Genomic DNA, 25473 nt, shown 5'->3' with positions numbered 1-25473 from the left:
CCCTCCTCTCCAATGACATCAACAAAATCTTCATCCATTTTCTGATAATTTCCCACCTTCATTACTGCACCCTTCTCCTTACTGGCCTCCCCTGTTCTTCCTCGATCTATCAGCCTATCCTAGCCTGCAAAACATCAAACGTTCCCTTAAAAAAAGCCCACCTGTTCAGTAAAGCCTACCATTCCACTATCTAACCTCTCCCCTGTCCTCCTCTACCCACCTCTTCATGTGCCTTCTTCACAAACTCAAAGTATTCCTCACCCTCGTTTATGCTCCCATCCTTCTACCACATACTCTTGTTTATCCCTCCAGTTAGATTTCTAGTTTCCTTATACTGACTCACCACTATGTGTCTCCTGTCTACATCTTCCTTTTAGATTGTAAGCTCTTACGAGCAGGGGCCTCTTACCTCATGTCCTCCTCCTTTTGTTTCTTCAGCATGGCAGCTTCATCGACTTCATTTTTCAACTCTTTACTGGGCTCATGCTCTTGCCTTCCCACCTCAATCACTGACTCTGATACTGTTTGTGCAACCATACTCCTGGACCTGGTTCAGCTTTATAGTGTTCTGGGATACCCTCATAACTTATTGCCCCTGTGTGTCTGTTCATAGCTGTTGAGATTTTAACAACAGCCTCTGTGTATTGTCCTGTAATGCCCTTTTTAATAAACCCAGGGGAAAACAAGTGTTGTGACAAAGAGGGACTAGTGTTGGGATGGGATTCGAGAGTGAGCCAGTCATATCTTCAGACATGGTACAATTTCAGGTTGATAACACCCAGGCCTCCTTTCTTTGCAGATTTATATATGCACTTTCGCACCCAGGGCTGTCTTCCTACACATATAAACATTGATATCTGACACTGCAACTGCTGAATAACTTGTGCAGGATTTGGGCTTGGAAAATATATAAAAGTCACAAGATGATGTGCATTTTACTGAGTTTCCAGTCCAAGATATTAGGAGAGCAGTCCACCTGTAATAGATCTTTTATGAATTCTCTTTTATTGGTATTTAGATTGAAGATTTAGCCTTTATCTCTAATTATGGTCAATGAGTCTTAGGGCTAGATTTACTAAACTGCAGGTTTGAGAAAGTGGAGATGTTGCCTATAGCAACCAATCAGATTCTAATTATTTATTTAGCACATTCTACAAGATAACCGCTAGAATCGGATTGGTTGCTATTGGCAACATCTCCACTTTTTCAAACCCGCAGTTTAGTAAATATACCCCTTAGTCTTTGGTGGCCTGCCCAGGATCGGTGTCCCAATTAATTTTGTGTCTAGGGGGTCAAACCTTTTTTGGCCGTGAGCAGTGTATTCTAAAGAGTAGATACCTTTGTTCAAGGAAATGTGATCAGATTATCTTAAAATAAGTTAATGGTCTGGAGTAATATTATTGAGTTGGAGGTGTTCAAACAGTCCCACTTCTAGAAGATCAAATACTATTTTGTTTTGGATTTTTATTTTGTTTTAATTCCTTATTGAATTTTTTTTTTAATCTGAGCTCTCTAATTGTGTCTCAATTTCCTTTTCCCAGAGTGTTTCACTTGTTAAGGTATTAAAGAGAGCTGAAATGTTTGTCTAATAAAATTAATCAGGTCGCCTTCTGAGAAATACAGATATTTGAGTCTACGGAGTATATTTACTAAACTGGGTGGGTTTGAAAAATTTGATATGTTGCCTATAGCAACCGGATATTGTCATTTGTAGAATGTACTAAATAAATAACTAGAATCTGATTGGTTGCTATAGGTAACATCTCCAGTTTTTCAAACCCGCAGGTTAGTAAATATACCTCTATGGCTTGCCACCGAAATCTGAAGTGAAAAGCTCAACTATTTGTTGTTAGGTGCTTAAAGGAGCACAAAATTACCCTCCAGTGCATCTTCTTCTATCATTTATGGTTAAAACATCTCAACATGTTGTAAAGTTTGATTATAATCGCACAATATCTCAAAAGGAGTAAGAGGTCACAATAGCTTATTTCTTAGGGATTGTATTTGGAAGGAGCAAATCTGCAGATACTTAGAAAGCTTTGGATGAGGAGCATTATACCGCTTAGATGACCTACACAAGGCCCCATCTACAAAATCATATATTAAAGTTTTAATCTCAAATTCCCTCCCCAAGAGAGAGACATGGTGCCAGCTAATCCTGGAAGAAAATCCAGGTGATCTCAGATTAAAGACAGAGGGGATGGATCTGTACTTGACTGCAATTGTTTAATGCATCTAATCAAACCATCATCATCATCATTTATTTATATAGCGCCAGCAAATTCCGTAGCGCTTTACTATTGGGAACAAACATTAATAAGACAATACTGGGTAATACATACAGACAGAGAGGTAAGAGGGCCCTGCTCGCAAGCTTACCATGCAGGATAATTTGAATATAGGGATTTCAGAGTCAAATAATGTTGTAGTCAAACACTAATGAGCGTTCCCGGTGGTGAAAACCAGGCCAGAAATTGGCTCAAACTGCTTGGCATAAAAATATTTCCTAAAATAGTTTTCAGTATCTAGTCAAGATGGAAAACCTTTATCTGTGGGGTTTACCCATCCTGATAAATGGAGATGTACACTAATGCATCTGTTTAATAACCTCTTCAGGAACATGTACAGGAATCATTTGAAAACAAAGTCATCTTGATGTGCAATTAGTCAACCAAACCAAGAGATAATAAGCCGCCCACACCTATGAAGGTCTGACTTTAGACTAGTGAATAAAGAGGAGAAATCCCCCTTCATTTGCATGTTATAATTAAATGTGACATATCTATGCACACACCGTTCAGTCACATTAAAACCACCTGCCTAATATTGTGTATGCCAACTTTTTGCTGCCAAAACAGCTCTGCCCCATCGAGGCATGGACTTCCCAAGACCTCTGAAGGTGTCCTATGGTATCTGGCACCAAGACAGTAGCAGCAGATCCTTTAAGTCCCGTAAGTTGCGAGGTGGGGCGTCCATGGCTCGGACTTGTTTTTCCAGCATATCCCACAGATGCTCAATCGGATTGAGATGTGGGGAATTTGGAGTAAACACCTTGAACTCTTTGTTACTTTCCTAAAAACATTCCGGAACAGTTTTTGCAGTGTGGCAGGACGCATTATCCTGTTAAAAGAGGCCACTGCCATCAGGGAATACCATTGCCATGAAGGGTTGTACTTGGTCTGCAACAATGTTTAGCTAGGTAGTATGTGTCAAAGTAACATTCACATGAATTCCAGGACCCAAGGTTTTCCAGCAGAACATTGCCCAGAGCGTCACACTGCCTCTGCCGGCTTGCCTTCTTCCCATAGTGCATCCTGGTGCCATCTCTTTCCCAAGTAAACAACGCACACAGCCATCCTCGTGATGTAAAAGAAATGTGATTCTTCCATTACAGCATGGTCCAGTTCTGGTGCTCACATGCCCAATGTAGGAGCTTTCGGTGGGGAACAGGGATCAGCATGGGCACACTGAGCGGTCTGCGGCGCTGTGTGTTCAGACCCCATTCTATTATAACCAGCTTTAACTCTTTCAGCAACTTGTGCTACAGTAGCTCTTCTGTGGGATTGGACCAGGCAGACTGGCCTTCAATCCCCATGTGCATCAATGAGCCTTGGATGCCCATGACCCTATTGCCAGTTCACCAGTTGTCCTTTCTTGGACTTACGATAGGCACTAACCACTGCATACTGGGAACTCCTTACAAGACCTGCCGTTTTGGAGATGTTGTGACCCAGTCGTCTAACCATTACAAAGCCACTCAGAACCTTGGCTATATATCACCAAATATGTAATTTTCTTATCCTTTCAATTGAAATGGTAATTCTGTTTCATGATTAATTTATTTGATGCCAAAAGGTGTAAGGGAAGGGCCTTGGACTTACAGTAATTTACTTTTTACACTGACAATAGGGAGTTTGAATGCAAGAGGTAAATTTATTAAACTGCATTTTTTGCAATTTATGTGCAGTATTGAAAACATTATGTGCTTATAGGCTGTAAAACAGAGGGAACGCATTCCCTGCTGTGGCAGAGACCGCCGAGGCAGAGGGTTTGGCTCCAGTGAGACCTGCATCGATTGCTGCCTCCCCTAAGTATTTGTATATATACACCTATATACATACATATACATACATATACACACATACATACATACATATATACACACACACACACACATACAAAAATAAAACAAATACGGTTACATATTGTCACTTTATTAACTGTACATGTGCACACAAAAAGAAACAATGTATTTCCTGCTAAGTTACAGTATATAGGTTACATAATTATACACCTAGAAGGAAGACAGATTGTCCGTTACATAGATCGAAAACCGCGGCATCACATTTTACACAACTGACACACACATGCTGTCCACTATTTCACAATATTTCCACAAAATCTAAGTTTTACCAAGACACACAAGACTACAAAAACTATTGCAACTTATTATTGTGACACAGATTAGTAATGCATATTTTCACAACTGTGCAAAAATACTGGTTTTAGATACTCTTAAATGAAAAAAAAAATCACTTACATAAAAATAAAATAAAAAAAATCCTCGCCCCTAAAAAATAAATCAACAATTATGTATTAAATATAGACCAATAACGATTAGCGATAAGTGATTTCCCATACTCTCACATCAAAATGGGCCATGTTGCTTCCTAGGAGATAAAGTCAGTGAATAACCCCCCCCCCAAAATTAAAAACACAGAGAAAAGAAAACCCCACACATACACGCACATATAGAAATTTGGACCTTAAAAATAAAACATTTTCATTATTGAATATTTACCAAAAACATGTTTTGTTGACAAATAATTTTATGCAATATAAACTTAAAAGTGCAATGACTGTAGTCTGAAAGAATTTCATAGAAACATGTTAAATTGTATCTGTTGCCTACACACAGTGAAGAACTATTTTGCAGGGTGTACGAAAAATAAAGTCATGCCAATGTACCCGACTAATTAACTATTTAATGGCCAGCTGGTTTTTTTCTTCATGACAAGACAAATGTTTATGCTTCAAAGATACATCAATTTCGCTCGGAATAACTTTTCTAATCTTTCTAAGTAAACGTTGTATTGTTTTTTTTATTGAGGTCAAAGGCTTTCTTACAGTAGAAGACTGCAATAAATATAATTTTACTGTATGACCTTTAAATAGAAACAAATGTGCAACAATAAAATAATAAAACACAGTTTCAGGATTCTTCCCAAAAATACTTTTAAGTAATTAGTGCAACCCCAGAAACGCACTTCAAATGTAACCAGCTAGTTCTTACGAGTATAGGCAAGGGTGGTGGGCTGATTCGTGCCCCCCCCCTGCATCTCTATAGAAATAGATCATCATCATCATTTATTTATATAGCGCCACTAATTCCGCAGCGCTGTACAGATAACTCATTCACATCAGTCCCTGCCCCATTGGAGCTTACAGTCTAAATTCTCTAACACACACAGACAGAGAGACTAGTGTTAATTTGATAGCAGCCGATTAACCTACTAGTATGTTTTTGGAGTGTGGGAGGAAACTGGAGTACCCGGAGGAAACCCACGCAAACACGGGGAAAACATACAAACTCCACACAGATAAGGCCATGGTCGGGAATTGGACTCATGACCCCAGTGCTGTGATCGCCTGTAACAGTGATCACAGATATCCCAGCTAGCAATAACTCATGATTATCAGTAATCTATTAAGGCAACACTCTTTCGTGGCAAGCCCTGGCATCTAGACTCCAGGGGGTAAATTTCCAAAAGCTGCGAGCTTACGGCGGGTTTGAAAAGTAGAGATGTTGCCTATAGCAACCAATCAGATTGTAGTTATCATTTATTTAGTACATTCTACAAATTGATAGCAAGCTATAGGCAACATCTCCACTTTTCAAACCCGCTGGAAGCTCGCAGCTTGATACATTTACCCCCAGGACTGAAGGAGCCGAGCAGGCGGCAGCAGGAGATCCGTTGCAGGTGGTGAGTAAAGCTATTTAAAGGCCCCTTCACCTGTGCATCACATTAGAAAATAATACGTTTATGTGGAGATACCCTAAGAGCCCTTATAACATGGCTATGGCCTGAAAATATACAAATGGTAGCCATAATTACAGAGAGTAATTTGAGCAAGACACTCAAGATTATTTAGTAGCTCACAACCTTCATGTCTTTCAGTGCTACATTTTACAGTGAAATAAGGTGCCGTGCTTTATGCTTCAATAAAGATTAATATAGATCCTTTTTTGCATCCTGTTTTAAGTATTCACCATAATAAGACACAGCTATCTCTGATTTGGCTTGACTTTGGCTTGTGAAATGATCTATCCTCCTACAGCAGGGAAATCCATGTGAAGCCCTCAAAGGGAACAGCCATAGACAGGAGAATGCTGCCTATGGGCTAGATTTACTAAGCTGCGGGTTTGAAAAAGTGGGGATGTTGCCTATAGCAACCAATCAGATTCTAGCTGTCATTTATTTAGTACCTTCTACAAAATGACAGCTAGAATCTGATTGGTTGCTATAGGCAACATCCCCACTTTTTTCAAACCCGCAGCTTTGTAAATCTAGCCCTATGACTTCAATAACTGCAGACATCATGACGAATATTGATGAGCCACAGTCATTATTCATGAGGCCCTAGCTCCTAGTAAAACGATTGGCTGCATGATGATGACTATTCGGTTAGCCCACAAACCACCTACACTGTGTGTAGACAATGGGTGCAATTTAATAACATAACTCCTTTTACTCCCACAATAAAGTTGGCCTTATGCATAAAAATAAAAGTATAATTTGAATCCTTTTAAATATTTGGATCCCCATACTAAAATAGGTATAATTCATATAAAATGTTTACTATGAAATCCTTTCAGTGCTAGAGGCCATGCAGCCACTAGCATTGTGTTGTACTACAGACTTTATTGGAGCTGAAAAGTATAAAAGTAAATAAAATACATCATTTACAAAGACTAAAAGTAAAGAGGGATCAGATGTATGTTTGCAGCAATCATCAGACTTATTTTAGGTCTCCGTCGCCATCTCCGTGGATTGATTTTTTGATGCGAAGTAACATGGTGGTTAGCCACTGATCTAAACGAGATATGGAATCAAATTCCTTCACCTGAAATTAAAATAAAGAGAAAATTAAACATTTTGAATTGAAATACAACAAAATGGGAGTATTTTACCATCTTCTAGGTCAGTACATCTGTTGTGGTGCAGTAAGGGAAACACCAGGCTGGATTATCCCATAGTGGGACATGGATAAGGCACAATATTCATGAAAATGCAGCCTATCAATTCAGAAGAAACTAGTCACATCACTGAAGCCTGGTATACATGTCCCACTGTGGGATAATCCATAACACATTGTAGATGTACTGCCAGAAGATACACACACCATGAAATCTAGCATCATTGTAAAATTCTTCAGAGAATTAAAGTTATGTACTTTTGTACTTTAACTCCCTACAATTGCAATAAATAAAGAAGAATTTTTCAACTAAGCTGGATTCCTGTGCGTTCGGACCTTGTAATTGTTTGTATACATAAAGTTGCGTGTATTCAGAGCTGTTCCACTCAAAGTCCAGCACCCCAAGTGGAAGTGATGACAGCATAACCCCGCAGGCTATAAGCACCCACAAACATGGCTCTCTGCTAATCAGACCACTGTGTATTTCAGTCTGTCCCCCAAACAGCTACATAATAAATATTTAAAGTGCTTCCTTATTAAATGCTGCTAAAAACTGAACTCCTTGATTGATGAGCAGCCCATGAACAGAAGGACTTTCCTTCTCCTGTGTTAAGTGATTATGAGTTATACATTGCAGTACAGCAATCACTGCTAACACCTATATTGGGTGTAGTTCATAGTCACCAAATGTATTCTACAGTCACTGATAAAAACTACATATAGTGTATAGGAAAAGATATGCACTGAGGACATTTTTCTTAACGGTGTTTATTAAACGTTGTTTTTGTATTGTTTGTTTGTTAAATAGAAGCTTACTTCTAAAACCTTCTCCCCACCTTTTGCATTCCTCATTTTTGAACTTTAGTATTTGCTGTTTTGAGATTTTCTTTGCCAGTCTAGAGATATATCAGAGGTATCACATGCTCAGAATACAACCTCTCTTTTCAATTAGAAGACAATGGGTTAACAGGTAAGAATATCAATAGTTTAAATGTTTCTGCACGCAAATTAGACAAGAGGACCAGGTCAAATTTAAAGCATTTGTATTACGTATTGTGCAGTATCTATGTAGTGTCACATAACAATCTGTTACTTACAGCTTCGGTGTATGCTTCGCTATTCTGTTCTTCATGAGCTTCAAGCAATTTCTGGGAAAAACAAAGACAGCATGCTAAATATGCATAAAGACCTACAGAGAGGTGTCACTCTGCACATCTCCTGTAAGAACATGACTCATCAGTATTCCCCGGCATCCCTGTACTCCACATCACATGTGCCATGCAAAGATATTGCTCCCATCTCCCTCTCATTATCCTGGCCTATAACACAGACACCACTGGTACAGACTGACCTTTAATAGCTTACATTCCCTTGAATCTGAAAATGCAGGAAACATTTCTTCATATTTCTCCACTGCAATCTGCAAAACAGAAACCGCTCACAATCCATTGTAATCAAACAGCAGAGAACCCGTCTGCACGTAGTGGTAGATGTTTTGGGAGGCTCATATTATTGAGAATGCAGACTATGAATTCTATGAATGAAACTATGAATGCAGACTATGAATGAAATAAACTAATGAAATCGGAACTTGTGATCTCAATAGGGCATAAAAGTATTGCCATAAGTCACTAGTGAATTGAAAGGGTTGCATTCTGAAATACAGGTGCCTCATGCCTCCTTATTATGTGTCTCATTGATGTCACTGGTTTACAGTGAATTGATAGACTACATTCTCATGCATATCAATACAGCCCACACAATGGCTGCTTCCACTGGATGTAGGTAATAAAATTGTTTGTACTTGCAGCAATACTGACTATTATCTCATTATGAATCCTATACTTCAATACATAAACTGAAGTTTACCTTGGCATTCAGTTCATCTACAATGAAATGGCAGAGAGCAGCTTTGAAGAAATATTCTTTTGCACTATACTTCAGTAGCGGATTATCCATCGTGCTGGTACCGACCTAGGAAAGATTAGAATTTGGATTGGTCAGCAAATCAACCAGATGCATAAATAAATAAATACCCAGATTATGGAGGGTGACAGGACTGGAGCACACAGATTTCCTGATCAATTAGATAGTGAAAATAAATTTATACCACATAATTAATTTTTTTATTAATGTGGATTATCCTGTTATTCTGCTAAACATTTCAATATGCAACACATTGTTCTCTCTCCTGATATAAATCAAATAATTTTCAATCCCGCATTGTTCTCTCTCCTGATATAAATCAAATAATTTTCAATCCCGATCATATATAGGAGGTTAAGATTTTGGTTAATTTTCTTTCATCCCATCTGGTGGACACTGCTACCATGGGTTGTATGAGGGGAGCGTGGAGTTGGCATTTAACTAGTTAACTTGTTTAACGTATCAATGCTGACAGAACCCTCCCCCCTGCAACCCCCTGTAGCTCCTCAGTTTAGTTTAAGCGCCCAAGAGAGTTGGGCTTACTTTTTTTTTTACTAGTATAACTTTTAACTTATTTTATTTCTTTTCTTTTTTTATAGAAATAGTTTTTTTTCTCTAACTTTATCGGAGGAGTGTGCTGCATTATATAAAAGAGCCACTAACAACATTCACATAATAATATATAATACTAATAGGTTTCCTATATAGGACAAATTTGAATTGTAGGTCTATAGTTATTTAATGATAAACCAGCACACCAACCTGTTCATATATTTCTGTTGCTTTCTGGTACTGTTCCAATTGAGCAGCATACGCAGCAACTTTTAGTAGACATTTGTTAGCAGAGCTGAAATGAGATCATGAGAACAGCCATTCAATAATCCATACCCAGGTCTGTGCTTTTTATATACAGACATATTTATTACACATATTTTAATGCTGCTTCCATTAGTTAAGTCCGTACCAACGCTCCAACAGGCAACAGGTCTTTTGTATTCCACCCTCTATAAAGACTCAGTCACAGCCACCACAGAATTAGAACATACAATAATTGCTTTCACCCTGCAGACCCAAGAAAGTGATCCGTTGACATTACATATAGAGCGGGGTGATGCACAAACCATAGTGATCATATTGTTCATCATGTTGCTAAAGTCACAACACACACACACACACACACACACACACACACACACACACACAAGTCATTATTTAAGAAAACAGCAAAACACCTTTCATTGGTGTTTTGATATCACTTAGGAATACGTGATATTTTACACTGCACCTGATTAAAGTCTCTTCCTCCACTGCCACACAGAACATGACTGTACAATAACCTGTCTAACACCACTATAAATGTAACATAGTAACAAATATAGTGACAGCACTACACAATATTACCGGAAAGAAGGCAGAAACTTACCTGTTTGATTCCTCTCCTTTATAGTAATCAGCTGACTGCTCATAATGTGCAATTGCCTAGGCACAGACAAAAAGTCATTATTAATTATTAGAAAGCAAATACAGGAGTACAAATTAAGTATAACAACAAGATGTGTGGTACACATACAGGTGGATGACATGTGACACAGAACAAGTTCAGATTCTGTACGTGTGAGCTGAATGTATCAGAACAGCACTCACTTTAAAAAAAAAAAAATTTTTGAATCATATCTTAGAGCAGTGGTTCCCAAACTGTGCGCCTAGGCTCCCTGGGGTGCCTCGGTGATCTCACAGGGGTGTCTCGGTCAGGCACAGTGGTAAGCAAGGCGGGGGGCTACTTGGTAATTATTTTGGCTTAGAGGGGCCTTGAAAAAATTATGGAGACCCTAAGGGTGCCTTGAACTGAAAAGGTTTGGGATCTACTGCCTTAGAGAATATATCATATCTATGTGTTCACTTTAGCAGTGCGCCTGCTTCTTATAACCAGTAGCTAAATAATTTGAGCAACTATGTTCTTACCTTTTCAATGTCTACAAGCTCGGTCTCATAAATTTCTGCGATTGTAATGTGATGTTTAGCAGCAATTGTAAACCTTCCCTGTAAGAGAAAAGAATAGTTATTCATTTTAGTAAATGATATATATTATATTTTAAATAGTATGTTAAAGAAACAAAAAACAGTCTGTGTAAGTGATTTGCACTATAAATGATTGTATGGGACTTGCCCTACTATAGAGGCTTTTTTTAGTTTACTGACTTGATATAATGATCGTGTTAATCTATAAATCGCAGAGGGAGGAGACAATCAACTGGAATTTTAGAATTTCGAAAAGAAAACTTGCGTGTGGATGTATGGGGAAAAACATAAAAAAAGTTCCCTTATGGCTTAAAACAGGTTCAATAGAGAAATCCCAATGTATTTATTTTTTAAACCTTCTACACAGAGTCTACATTTCATGTTTGAAAAATACAACTACCCCAACGAAGAAAAAACATTCACTCTGTAAAGGTCATGTCTTATAGCAGCACTGAGATGTCTGTAGACCTGCCAAAACTTTTGTGCTGCGTACAACAATAAATAAGTAATTGGAGCTGTACAATACACATACACCTTCTGACAATCGTTATCTTTGCATAACATTTGGCGTTGCCTGCAGGGCTCAGAAGCATTTGCCTGATGTACAATGTACCTAAAATGTATATTACACTATGCTGCAGGGAAGCTTTGAGATGTGTTGATGAGCACGTTAATGCTCTGTTAAAACAAGGAAAATGTACTAGGTTCTGTCTAAGCTGTAACTAGCGTTGTTTTGCGCTGCCTGTGTGAACGACCATTTAGAGAAAAACAAAGATGTGTTCCATAATTTTTTTTAATTTTTCTTACAAATGATCGGAGAGCTACAGAATGAGGTTGTTCCTTACCATATCTGTGTAAATATCGATGGCTGCATTTAAGCAGTTGATGGCCTCTGATGTTAGCAATTAGGAAACACAATGAAAAGCAACTTAACCAAATATAATGCATTTTCTTTAAAGGTTAGTGAGTTTAAATGAAAGATTCATACTGAAGCAGAACGGTTACCATTTTTAATAAACACAAATTAAACACAACAACTCTCTTCTAGTTTCTGCTTCATGTAAATGTAAGTTAAGAATGTATTTTAATAAGATAGTTCTACAACAAGGAAACACAATTTGAAACTGGAAGGAAGAAGACTGGAAACAAACAAACAAACAATAAGGAAGACCTGTTTTCTATAGAAAGAATGATAGATCCATGATATAGTCTTCCGGTAGTTGTGGTGGGCACCACCTGGTTGGCCACAAGCGCATCCATACTGCGCTTATGGCCGGTAGTTTCCTTTATGGTTAAAATTTGATGCCACAGTGTTCACAGGAGAAGTTTTTCTCCAGTATGGATGGATACAGTAAAAGAATACAGGAATGTTTGGGAAAACCTAATGCTATAGTTAAAAATCAAGATAGAAAATATTACAAAAAAGAAACCATCCCTTGCAAATAAACAAACAAAAATAAGTGGTTCTTCTCTGCAAATTCTATGTTTCTAGGTATAATATTCATATTACAGAAATGTTTCTAGCTTCTAGGAAGAGTGCTAACAAGTGCACAGTTTAGTTTGATTAGGGCTTTGTTTTTGTCTCTATACCATCATCTACTACCTACTACTACCCTCCTGCCAATATTGTTCAACAGTTAGTATAACTAGTATGGGGCGAGGTCAGCTTGGTCCCAACAAATGACAGATCAGGAAAAGGTCAGGAAGTCACAGCCTCATAGCCTGTACAGAAAGAGACCATAAGACCATGTTTAGCTGTAGCATGTGTATTCCCAAATATCATAAAGTTGTTCTCCACCTTAAGAGACCTCTGATCCTAACTGGTACCCTCACCCCATGTAGCAGTCAGATGGGGTTCCCTCCTCTTGGACTTCTACTGATCCTTTAAATGAAAGCAAAACCAATCTTCTGAAACAAGCACTGGGAGATTTATTCAACACACAGAAGGGATTCCGTATAGAGGAAGCAAAAGATAGTCTGACAACTGGACAGCCATGGTCCCACCCCAATAAGCTGCAGTCTCTGCTAATTCATGACACTCTTACTTAACAGTCTGCTATACCGGCAGCGGGGGCACCAAATAGAGCGAGGGATTCATTCCATTTGGAGCCAACAACACTCACGGTAAAGTGACTTTAAAAAGTGAAACTTTTTCAAAAGTGGGGAAAAAAATGTTAAATGAACACATTTCAAATTAAAATATACACTTGATAATTTATGCATCATGTGAGCGAAGATTTAAACATTAAAACATGTTGGAACAATGCGCGCATACTGTACATCAGGAGAGTTACCTTGCGGATCAGCTTTCTTGTACGCATTACCGGCATCTACAAAACTGGTGGCTGCGTCGTGCTTGCTCTGCAGCTGCATGTACAGTTTGGCTGCCTGACAAAACGCATTTCCTGCAGCTACAAAATAAAACATTATCATCAGCCATTGATTCACATAGTATACTAATTGTTAGATACTTAAATTACAGTTGTTAAACCGTTAATAAATCTTGGTTGCAGCAGACACAATATATTGACCTCTCACTGGTAATCGCTAAGTATCTGACAAAGGGGCCTCACACTCAGTATTTTTTCCCGCTTTTTAACAATCCCAGAATTAAACCCTAAAAATAGAGTATTTTTGCCTTCACCTTTGTGTGCAGCATTTGGGGGTGATCTCTACATCGGCCGGCACTAGAGGAAAAACGTGAGTCTTTTTGGAAACCTGCAGGATGCACCGATTCCTTATCAAGTAAATATGTGTCCAGTCAACTACATATATATGTACTATATTCTCCACCTCACATCAGAACTAGGGGCCTGATTCATTAAGGATCTTAAATTAAGAAGTTTCTTATTCAAGTCTCCTGGACAAAACCATGTTACAATGCAAGGGGTGCAAATGAGTTTTCTGTTTTGCACATAAATTAAATACTGACTGTTTTTTCATGTAGCACACAAATACTTGATAGCTTATTTGTACACTGAAATTTAAAGTTGATATTTGTGTGCTACATGAAAAAACAGTCAGTATTTAACTTATGTGCAAAACAGAATACTAATTTGCACCCCTTGCATTGTAACATGGTTTTGTCCAGGAGACTTAAATAAGAAACATCTTAATTTAAGGTCCTTAATGAATCAGGCCCTAGGACATTAAAGGGCTTGGACAGTTTGGGCAGGTCCCCCTACCTCAACATACACACACTGATATCCTAACCCTTCAAAGGGCAATTGGGTGAAGGCTCCTATCCCAGGACATCCACAGTTACCTAAAGCCAGAAGCTGCCTTGATCTAAAGATTGGGGTCCAGCACTTGGCTTCAGGTAATGATGGGTGAGGTGAGACCAGCACATAACTGATACAATAGCAGAAGGCAGAAGAACAGAGGGAGGTTGTCCACAGTCGCCCGGCCCTTTAAAGCAGCATCGTCACACAGACTGGCACTCACCACTCCAATTCTTAGCCATCTTGAACATGTTTGCAGCTCGGGCATACATCTCACAGGCTTCTTCAACCTTTGTGTTTCCACTGTATAAAAGGGAAAATAAAACGTTATTCTCTGCGCTTTATTTCCTTCTACATTATTGTTAAACACAGCTCAGAATAGAATGACTTTTACAGATATATGAAATTTAGTTTATATTACATTTTAGGTTATGAGCGGCTCCCTGCAAATTTCTTTAATAGGCTCCTGCACAAATGTTTTCTATAGGACCTAAGCCTTCTCTTATCATAAGGGGAATCACAAAATCAGAAGCGGGATTATTACACCAAAATACTGTTTTCAATGTGATCACATAGGAAAAATTAAGCTTTCATTTGTATTTTTAAATAAACAAAAAGATTAGGTAGAATTGGAAACCAGATCAGATGCAGGCGCTAATTACAGGAGTTTATAGCAAAGTTTGACTTTTTCTTTTTTTTGACCCGTGATCTTAAAAGAAAACCACATTGGAAAAGATATGTACTGTAATAAAAAAAAAAAAAAATATTTTATGATAGCTCCCATTTCAATTTCTTGAATAATTTGTGTATTATATTCGTTAATGCTACAACATCCGCTTTAAAACATTTATCTGAATATAGGATCTGCTTCTGTACCTTTATCCTCTAACAGAAATAACTTTATATTTAAATACAATCGTTTGTACGTTATTAATAATTTTTGCACATATAAATGGTCTGTCATTTATCATCATCATCATCACCATTTATTTATATAGCGCCACTAATTCCGCAGCGCTGTACAGAGAACGCATTCACCTCAGTCCCTGCCCCATGGGAGCTTACAGTCTAAATTTCCTAACACACACACACACACAGAGAGAGGCTAGGGTCAATTTAATAGCAGCCAATTAACCTACTAGTATGTTTTTGGAGTGTGGGAGGAAACCGGAGCACCCGGAGGAAACCCACGCAAACACGGGGAGAACATACAAACTCCACACAGATAAGGCCATGGTCAGTAATTAACTCATGACCCCAGTGCTGTAAGCAGAAGTGCTAACCTTTTAGCCACCATGCTGCCCTTTGGTCATGATCAAAAGCGGAATTGTTTATATCCAGTTATTTACAAGAAACTATTTCAAATCACCTGCACATAAAACCACTCTTGTATTCAACACCTACAATAAGGATTTATGTAGCGATGTTAAAAACCAAAAGAAACTTTTGTAATTACATTTATATTGCTTTTTGTGTTTATACTACTATTGTTCCCTCTCTGCCATTTGCACACACAGCCACCGGCAAAGAAGGAAAGGAAAGAAGATAAATTACAAATGTAAAAAGCGATTTGGGAACAGGGCTGGAATGTCATCTAGATTAATTTGTGATGTAATTTAATTAATTTGTAATGCAACTAAAAAAAAAATAGTTTCTTACATTATATATAACTGCAAATGTTCATTATTTGTCTGCAGACTATGAATGTAAATGACAGATTGAGACACACACACACACACACACACACACAGCAACACCCCTCTCTATGAACAACAGATACACAGTTTCTAGGTCAATTCCTCTCATGTGGACTTCACATTATACAAGCATACATGCATATTTTAATATACCCCTTGTTAATACTTACAAGAGCATAATTGCCACTTCTCCATCACTATATATAGCTATTTTCTGCTAGAACAGCCTCCAATCTTCTGGGAAGGCTTTCCCCATATATTTTGGAATATGGCTGTGGGGAATCTCATCCATTCAGCCACAAGAGCATTAGTGAGGTCAGACACTGATGATGGGAGATACGGCCCGGCTTGCAGACAGTGTTCCTATTCATTCCAAAAGTCTTCTATGGTGTTAAACTTAGGGCTTTGTGCAGGCCGGTCAAGTTCTTCCACACCAAACCCAGGAAACCCTTTATTTTGATGGACCTCGATTTGTGCATGGGGGCATTGTCACTTAAAGACATGAATTGTCCTTCCCCAAACTGTTTCCACAAAGTTGGAAGCATATAATTCTCTAAAATGTCATTGTGTGCTGTAACATTAACATTTCCATTCACTGGAACGAAGGAGCCCAATTCAAACCATGAAAATCAGCCTCAGACCATTATTCCTCCTCCATCAAACTGGCAGCACGCATTCAAGGAAGAAGCGTTCTCCTGGCCTCCGTCAAACCCAGATCTATCCTTCAGACTTCCAAATGGTGAAGTCGTCACTCCAGAGAAAACATTCATTGCTCCAGAGTCCAATGGAAGCGAATGGCATTGCGCATGGTGAACTGAGGCTTCTGAGCAGCTTCTTGGCCATGGAAACCCAATCCATGAAGCTCCCATCTATCAGTCCTTGTCAACATTGCTTCCAGAGGCAGTTTGGAACTTGGTAGTGAGTGTTGCAAAGGACGACAGACATTTTTTACGCACTTCAACACTCGGCGATCACGTTTTGTAAGCTTCCACTTCGTATTGCAGCACGGTGGCGTAGTCGTTAGCACTTCTGCCTTACAGCACTGGGGTCATGAGTTAAATTCCCGACCATGGCCTTATCTGTGAGGAGTTTGTACATTCTCCCCGTGTTTGCGTGGGTTTCCTCCGGGTGCTCCGGTTTCCTCCCACACTCCAAAAACATACTGGTAGGTTAATTGGCTGCTAACAAATTGACCCGTGTGTGTGTGTGTGTGTTAGGGACTTTAGACTGTAAGCTCCTATGGGCAAGGACTGATGTGAGCGAGTTCTCTGTACAGCGCTGCAGAATTAGTGGCGCTATATAAATAAATGATGATGATATTAACAACACTCTCAGTTGACCGGGACAGTTCTAGCAGGGCAGTAATTTGTCAGACTGACTTGTTGGAATGGTGGCATCCAATCACAGTGCCACGTTGTAAGTCGCTGAGCTCATCAGTACAATCCATTCTACTGCTAATGTTTGTCTGAGATCCCATGGCTGTATGCTTGATTTTATGCACCTTTCAGTAATGGGTGTGACTGAAATGGCCAAGCACACTTATTAGAAGGGGTGTCCACAAACTTTTGGCCATGTAGTGTATATAAATTACACATTATATTTCCTTTATCCACAGTAGATGCCACGTCCAACTGCTTCACACACAAGTCAGTATGCAGCCATAATAAGCACACATGTGTAATCTGCAAATATGTTATGTCAAGCCCAAATCATATCCGTAATTCCGGCTAAGTCTTTTACACTTTCTATTGCTTGGCTTTTTTTAAACCACAATTTTAATTTCCCACAGGATAATGAAACTATTATCAACAAAAAAGTGTATTATTAAAGAAAAAAGACGATCATATTACCAGATTTAGTATGATAAAGGGACAGGTGGTTTAGTCTCCTGACCTCAATCTTATTCATCACATAGACAGCTTGCGCAAGTCTGGATTAGCAAGTATCAACTTGAATAATGAAGGGTTATATCTCCCCAGACATGTCTAACAATATCCCTGCTGTGTGCATAGTGTTTAGTACTGCCTTCGTGTAGTGAATCATGTTTGCAAAATAGTTCACAAATATAAAGAAACGATTTAAAATGTGTCATATTTTTTAAAAATGTAATATTTTACTTAGCTAAATACTAAACCCAAGCACTAGAAACATACACACCCCTGTTGTGAACATGTCCTTCCTAAAAGCAGGTATAACCAATCACAGCACTCCCTTCTCCTAAAAGCAAAATTACCCAATCACAATACTAGTTCTTTAACAATTAAAAAAAAAAAAAAATACTACTGCCTGGTGTTCTCTCTAAAAAAAAAACCCAATTGTTTAGTAATGTTGATAATCAAGTTACTTTGCCGATTTTACTTTTCAATGTACATTTTAAATGTACATATTATCACCTTATTAAACGTTTCAGCAATCTCTTCAGCATGTTTTGCCAGTGTGTGTATATTACATTTAGCAAACCAAAAGGAGAATAGATTTACAAATACTGCCACCACCAATCACTTGCTGTAAATAATCTTGCAGAAAACACAAAACCATTGTGGGGCATTTATAGACGGATTAGCTTTAAACTTTGTTATTAGCAAAAATTTTGGGGATCAGGACTCATGAAAGGCGAAGCAACACCTGTAAAGAATAAGTGAAAATACAAAAATAGCAACTGACAAAATAGCAACGGATGGCACAATGACAATTCACATTACACGATACCGCTGTCTACCTCACTGAGCCTGCTATAGTCTACCAGATTAAATACAACTTTATAACATTATAGACATGTTCTTCGTTTTCTCATGAATCCGTTGCAGCCGTCATTAAATACACCACGTCCTACGAATGTCAGCAATATGATCAGGAAATTGTAAGACTATTCTCAATCTCCTCTCCAACACAATATAGGCTACCTGACTGTTAGATGGGGACATATATATATTATGTTTTAAGTTGTACAGCACTAATGAATGGCATAAAGATTCTGTCTCTGTTCTCCGAGTCACAAGGAATTAAAATTCCCAGTACACCCAATGTACCATACAGCAAACACTATTTCCCCAAACTCCCTTCAGTAATCTACATCTATTCTGTATAACATAAAAATTAGAAATAAAGATAGATAGGGCACATCAATTATGATAAGCATACTGTGAAATATCAAAGACTGAGAGGGTAGATTTACTAAACGTTCTAAAAAGGAAAATTGGAGGTGTTGCCCTTGGCAACCAGATTCTAGCTAACACTGATCTAATAAATTGTAGAAAATGATATCTAGAATCTGATTGGATGCTATGGGCAACACCTCCGCTTTTTTTTAGTGAATCTACCCGAGTCTTTTAGGGTAAGTGGCTATAAAAAGTTATATATCCCATTTGATATTTTCATATTTTATTTTTATGCAATCAAAATAGATTTCTTCTAGAATTCTTACCACTGATCATCACAAAATACTCTAGTGTCAAATCAAGTCAAGTCTAAAGCTTTTTATAAATCCAGTACATATAAAAATATATTTTTATTACATACGAATTCACCTCCCTTGTTTTAATACTTAGTAGAAGCTCATTTAGCTGCAATCCCAGCTGTTCGTCTCTCCAACAGCTTTGCACATCTGGACACTGCAATATTGCTGGAGTTCATCAGGTTTTATGGGGAATTCTGGTGAACAGCAATTTTCAGATTCTGTAGTCTGAGCTTTGACTAAGCCACTACAGGTCGTCGATGGTTTTTTTCTGTACTTAAGCAGCTGCAGGGTGGATTTTCTGGATGTTTTGGGTCATTGACCTGCTCAAGTTTAAGGGCTAGATTTACTAAGCTGCGGGTTTGAAAAAGTGGAGATGTTGCCTATAGCAACCAATCAGATTCTAGTTATCATTTGTTTAGTGCATTCTACAAAATGACAGCTAGAATCTGATTGGTTGCTATAGGCAACATCTCCACTTTTTCAAACCCGCAGCTTAGTAAATATACCCCTAAATCTTCTTCCAAGTCACAGGTTGTTGACTGCAGCAGGTTTTCCTCTACATGTATTTATATCTTTCTCTGAAGCAGATAGGTGCCTTGTTTTTCCTATCAAGTACTCTATGGGGAGGGGGGGGGGAATTAATTTCTCAAAATATTTGCACAAGGTGCCCCCGGACGGCCACGAGATACCTTGCGTGGATTTTTTTTTTTTACAGAAGTAATACTCATTTTTACTTGCGCCCCATAGGGATGCAAGCAAAAATGAGTGTTACTTTTTACCTAAGTAACGGTAAAAAAGTGTGTCCGCAATATTCTTAGGAAACATCGCGGTCAATTGAATCTGCCCACTTTGCATTACAATTCAGGTTTTGATCACGTATTACCTCTTAATTGTGTTGTACAGGTTGTACTTACTGAAAAACTTTAACGTGTGCCACAGTGTGAATGTGCACTAAAGTGGGGATCAGTGATCCCGATGTCTGTATGACTTTCAATGGGCTGTGCAGTCAGTTTGTGCCACATGCACAGCAGTCTTCAGCGATCCCTCATTCTTATGGGGTTCCATTCATACATTTTGTTTTCGTCCATGGCAAACGCATATAAACCAGTGAAAAATAAATATATCAGAGATCATTGACCTCTATTGTAATCTGTCTTCTTCATTCACATTTGAAAACACACTCAAGCTGTGGACTGGACATCCCTATGGCATGCGTTTACCATAGGGATCAATAATTCTTGAGACCACTTTGACTGCATGAGACTGTTAAATATGATTTTTTTGTTAAGGCCTCATAAAGCCTTTGTTCAGCCATTTATTGTAACTTGCATAGATATATTATTTGCTAAAAGAGATTATTCATTTTTCTGCTGATATGCAGTTTTACAAGATGTAAGCCCATGGCCTTGAGGTTAAGCTGACATAGGAACTCCTGAAGTTATGTATCAAGATATGAGAACAATAAGTAGCTTCATTTCTAGCTTGTAGTGTGGGAGCTGTGCTCTTGATGTTGGACATGGCATACAGGAGATGAACCTCCAGCTCCCCTTGAGATAAAAATAATAGGCTCATCTGTCCTTAGAAGGGGGAGAAAGTAAACACCTCAAGAATACATGAGAAAATTAATTAGTGGCATTTCCCATAGAGTATGCTTATGAGGTAGGGTTCATTTATTCAGTAGGCTAAAAAAAACTTGTATCTTTGTATCAATAAATCAGAGAATATTCCTTGTATACAGAACTTGGTCTGTGTCAATTCTCTCCAGCTGATTGAAGCGCTTCCAGATATACTTGACACCACAGGCAAACTTGGATCAGAATTTTAGATCGAACAACACTGCACATGAGAAAAGAGCAGGCTTGTAAATCCCCTTTCCTTCCACTAATGGTATATGTCCATTAAGTTTAATTCACATGTTTTATAAATTCCAAATGAAGGCACACCTATGCAAAAATATATTGATTTTTTTTTTTATCTCTTACGCTATAGCTTAATGTAGCAGAGTGTTAAAGGGCCTGGTTGGATAGAAAGTTCCCAGATAAAGCAACACTCAGTCCTGGTATAATATGGTACCCAAGACATCTGTCAGCCAGCATCATCTGCAGTATATGAATAATTCCTGTGGCTAATACAATGATAAGGTATAATAGGAGTGATGGACATTTAAAAGGCCTGCGACAGTATCCCAGCTAGGAAAACACCACTCCCAGCCCCCTCCCTCCTCCTCCTCCAGCCTCTGTCTCCCCACCTCCTGCCTGCTCTTACCCAAAGAGACCCCTCAGGAAGGAGTGCGAAGACTTCACTCTCTTCTCGGCGTCTGCCATCAGCTGCACGGCTTCACGCTCTTTACCGGAGTTGTCCATAGCCATTGTCAGGGATCCCCGGGAACCTGTCAACCTAGAGCGTTCCTTCCCCTGCCTTCTGCAGCAACACAGACACTGACCCCAGCCGCTGCCCGTCGATGACAGCCAAGGCGTGATGGGAAATGTAGTCATTACTACCGTCGCAGGACGGTAGGTGACGATCTTGGCAGCCATGTTTACTGAGGGCAAAACACAGCCAGGAACTTATCACTCACTACTATGGATGGACTACATCAAAAAGTAAATACTGTCCTTTCAGCAATAGTGAATATGTTATAAAGATATGGATTAGAATGTAAAATTATTGTTGAAAATTCAAATAAAAAAGTTGACAATGTTTCTGAATATTTAATATCAATCTTCCAATGAACAGTATTTTTATTGACACTTTGTTATAGTAGAATGTCACTAGAAGGTGCTATATAAGCTTGAAAAGAGGCATGTTGATAACCCTTAACAGCCTTAAAATTAATGCTGCAATGCTTTTTAGTGTAACAGTGTAAGATTAGTAGGGTTTATTTAAGTGCTGTATATTTTTTATTATTATTATTATTAATAATCATAATCACCATTTATTTATATAGCGCCACTGATTCCGCAGCGCTGTACAGAGAACTCATTCACATCTGTCCCTGCCCCATTGGAGCTTACAGTCTAAATTCCCTAATATAGACACACACTCACAGACAGACAGACTCATACAGACAGACAGGTAGAGACTAGGGATGTGCACCGGCGACTTTTGAGGTCTCGTGTTTTGTGTTTTGGATCCGGATTTTCGTTATTTTTGAGGTTCGGATTTGTCTCGCAAAACACTTGACGAAAGGTCTCGGTTCGGATTTAAGGTATTGGATTCGGATTTTTTTTGAAAAAAACATAAAAAGTTTAAAAATCAAGTTTTTGGGCTTATTTTCACTCCTAGGCTATTATTAACCTCAATAACATTCAATAACAAGCATTTCCACTAATTTACAGTGTATTCTGAACACCTCACAATATAGTTATTAGTCCAAAACGTTGCAACAAGGTATCTTTCTGGACTGCGTAGAGGAGTGGGTCACCACAATATATTATAAACCCTGAACTTTTATGATTCGCACCAATAATTGTACCTGGACTGCGTAGAGGAGTGGGTCACCACAATATATTAAAAACCCTGAACTTTTATGAATCGCACCAATAAATGTACCTGGACTGCGTAGAGGAGTGGGTCACCACAATATATTAAAAACCCTGAACTTTTATGAATCGCACCAATAAATGTACCTGGACTGCGTAGAGGAGTGGGTCACCACAATATCTTAAAAACCCTGAACTTTTATGAATCGCACCAATAAATGTACCTGGACTGCGTAGAGGAGTGGGTCACCACAATATATTAAAAACCCTGAACTTTTATGAATCGCACCAATAAATGTACCTGGACTGCGTAGAGGAGTGGGTCACCACAATATATATAATAAGAAAACCATCAACTTGTTTGATTCGCACCAATAAATGTACCTGGACTGCGTAGAGGAGTGGGTCACCACAATATATTAAAAACCCTGAACTTTTATGAATCGCACCAATAAATGTACCTGGACTGCGTAGAGGAGTGGGCACTGGGCACCACAATAAAATATATAAAAAACCTTCAACAGGTCTGCATTACACTACACATACGGCTGCTCCTCCATCCTCTCCATCATATACATGTTGGAGTTTTAGCGTGTGACAACCTCTTGTTTTTGATAATGTCAGTGCATTTTGAATATTTTTCAATTTGCCCCACACCACTGAATGTACTTTATCTATGATACGCATCTATCTATCTTGACTGCGTAGTGTGGTGGCCCCGGTACACAATTTGGTACCGGGGCCACAATAAAATAAATACACCCTCCACGTGTCAGAATTCCACCAAACAAGTATCTGGACTGCGTAGTGGGGTGGCCCCGGTACCCAACTTGATACCGGGGCCACAATAAAATAAATACACCCTCCACGTGTCAGAATTCCACCAAACAAGTATCTGGACTGCGTAGTGGGGTGGCCCCGGTACCCAACTTGATACCGGGGCCACAATAAAATAAATACACCCTCCACGTGTCAGAATTCTACCAAACAAGTATCTGGACTGCGTAGTGGGGTGGCCCCGGTACCCAACTTGATACCGGGGCCACAATAAAATAAATACACCCTCCACGTGTCAGAATTCCACCAAACAAGTATCTGGACTGCGTAGTGGGGTGGCCCCGGTACCCAACTTGATACCGGGGCCACAATAAAATAAATACACCCTCCACGTGTCAGAATTCCACCAAACAAGTATCTGGACTGCGTAGTGGGGTGGCCCCGGTACCCAACTTGATACCGGGGCCACAATAAAATAAATACACCCTCCACGTGTCAGAATTCCACCAAACAAGTATCTGGACTGCGTAGTGGGGTGGCCCCGGTACCCAACTTGATACCGGGGCCACAATAAAATAAATACACCCTCCACGTGTCAGAATTCCACCAAACAAGTATCTGGACTGCGTAGTGGGGTGGCCCCGGTACCCAACTTGATACCGGGGCCACAATAAAATAAATACACCCTCCACGTGTCAGAATTCCACCAAACAAGTATCTGGACTGCGTAGTGGGGTGGCCCCGGTACCCAACTTGATACCGGGGCCACAATAAAATAAATACACCCTCCACGTGTCAGAATTCCACCAAACAAGTATCTGGACTGCGTAGTGGGGTGGCCCCGGTACCCAACTTGATACCGGGGCCACAATAAAATAAATACACCCTCCACGTGTCAGAATTCCACCAAACAAGTATCTGGACTGCGTAGTGGGGTGGCCCCGGTACCCAACTTGATACCGGGGCCACAATAAAATAAATACACCCTCCACGTGTCAGAATTCCACCAAACAAGTATCTGGACTGCGTAGTGGGGTGGCCCCGGTACCCAACTTGATACCGGGGCCACAATAAAATAAATACACCCTCCACGTGTCAGAATTCCACCAAACAAGTATCTGGACTGCGTAGTGGGGTGGCCCCGGTACCCAACTTGATACCGGGGCCACAATAAAATAAATACACCCTCCACGTGTCAGAATTCCACCAAACAAGTATCTGGACTGCGTAGTGGGGTGGCCCCGGTACCCAACTTGATACCGGGGCCACAATAAAATAAATACACCCTCCACGTGTCAGAATTCCACCAAACAAGTATCTGGACTGCGTAGTGGGGTGGCCCCGGTACCCAACTTGATACCGGGGCCACAATAAAATAAATACACCCTCCACGTGTCAGAATTCCACCAAACAAGTATCTGGACTGCGTAGTGGGGTGGCCCCGGTACCCAACTTGATACCGGGGCCACAATACCTCCTCCAAACATGCTACAGACAATTCGTCATTGAGATCCCATTAAGTATGTTAAAGACAGACAGGGTCCAAGTGTTATTAGTTGACTTTGTAAAGAAAAAAACTGTCCCTGTTGCACATAGTCGTGCAATGAAGACTTACTTTTTCATTTAAAGGCACGATCTTTCAAGTGTAGTGTTTGTAAGTCTAAGTCATATTATACTTTTGGTAAAATTGGTTTTTT

General features: G+C 39.3%; 1 protein-coding gene across 1 annotated transcript; it reads right to left on the bottom strand.

Annotated features, from left to right (window-relative positions):
* Positions 1-4198: 4198 nt before the first annotated feature.
* Positions 4199-21992, bottom strand: LOC142144809 (beta-soluble NSF attachment protein). The gene is made up of 11 exons (XM_075204015.1): positions 21783-21992; positions 14587-14666; positions 13437-13553; positions 11988-12034; positions 11086-11163; positions 10547-10602; positions 9886-9970; positions 9067-9171; positions 8549-8617; positions 8295-8345; positions 4199-7125 (listed from the first exon to the last, which is right to left on the bottom strand). The coding sequence occupies exons 1-11, from the start codon at positions 21884-21886 to the stop codon at positions 7021-7023; spliced, it is 897 nt and encodes a 298-aa protein (XP_075060116.1). The 5' UTR covers positions 21887-21992; the 3' UTR covers positions 4199-7020.
* Positions 21993-25473: the final 3481 nt, after the last annotated feature.

Source organism: Mixophyes fleayi, chromosome 3 (assembly GCF_038048845.1).
Source record: "Mixophyes fleayi isolate aMixFle1 chromosome 3, aMixFle1.hap1, whole genome shotgun sequence".
In the NCBI taxonomy this organism is placed as follows: domain Eukaryota; kingdom Metazoa; phylum Chordata; class Amphibia; order Anura; family Limnodynastidae; genus Mixophyes; species Mixophyes fleayi.
The sequence above is the reverse complement of the archived record's forward strand: the minus strand, read 5'-3'. Positions and strand labels throughout refer to the sequence as shown.

What these genes read in the sequence shown, in the direction of transcription:
- LOC142144809 (XM_075204015.1), bottom strand. Translation starts at nt 21,886, where the DNA reads ATGGCTATGGACAACTCCGGTAAAGAGCGTGAAGCCGTGCAGCTGATG. An exon ending in GATGGCTAAGAATTGGAGTG is followed by an intron (nt 13,554 to 14,586) that starts GTGAGTGCCAGT and finishes TTTATTTTGTAG; the next exon opens with CTGCAGGAAATGCGTTTTGT. An exon ending in TCGATATTTACACAGATATG is followed by an intron (nt 11,164 to 11,987) that starts GTAAGGAACAAC and finishes TTTCTCTTACAG; the next exon opens with GGAAGGTTTACAATTGCTGC.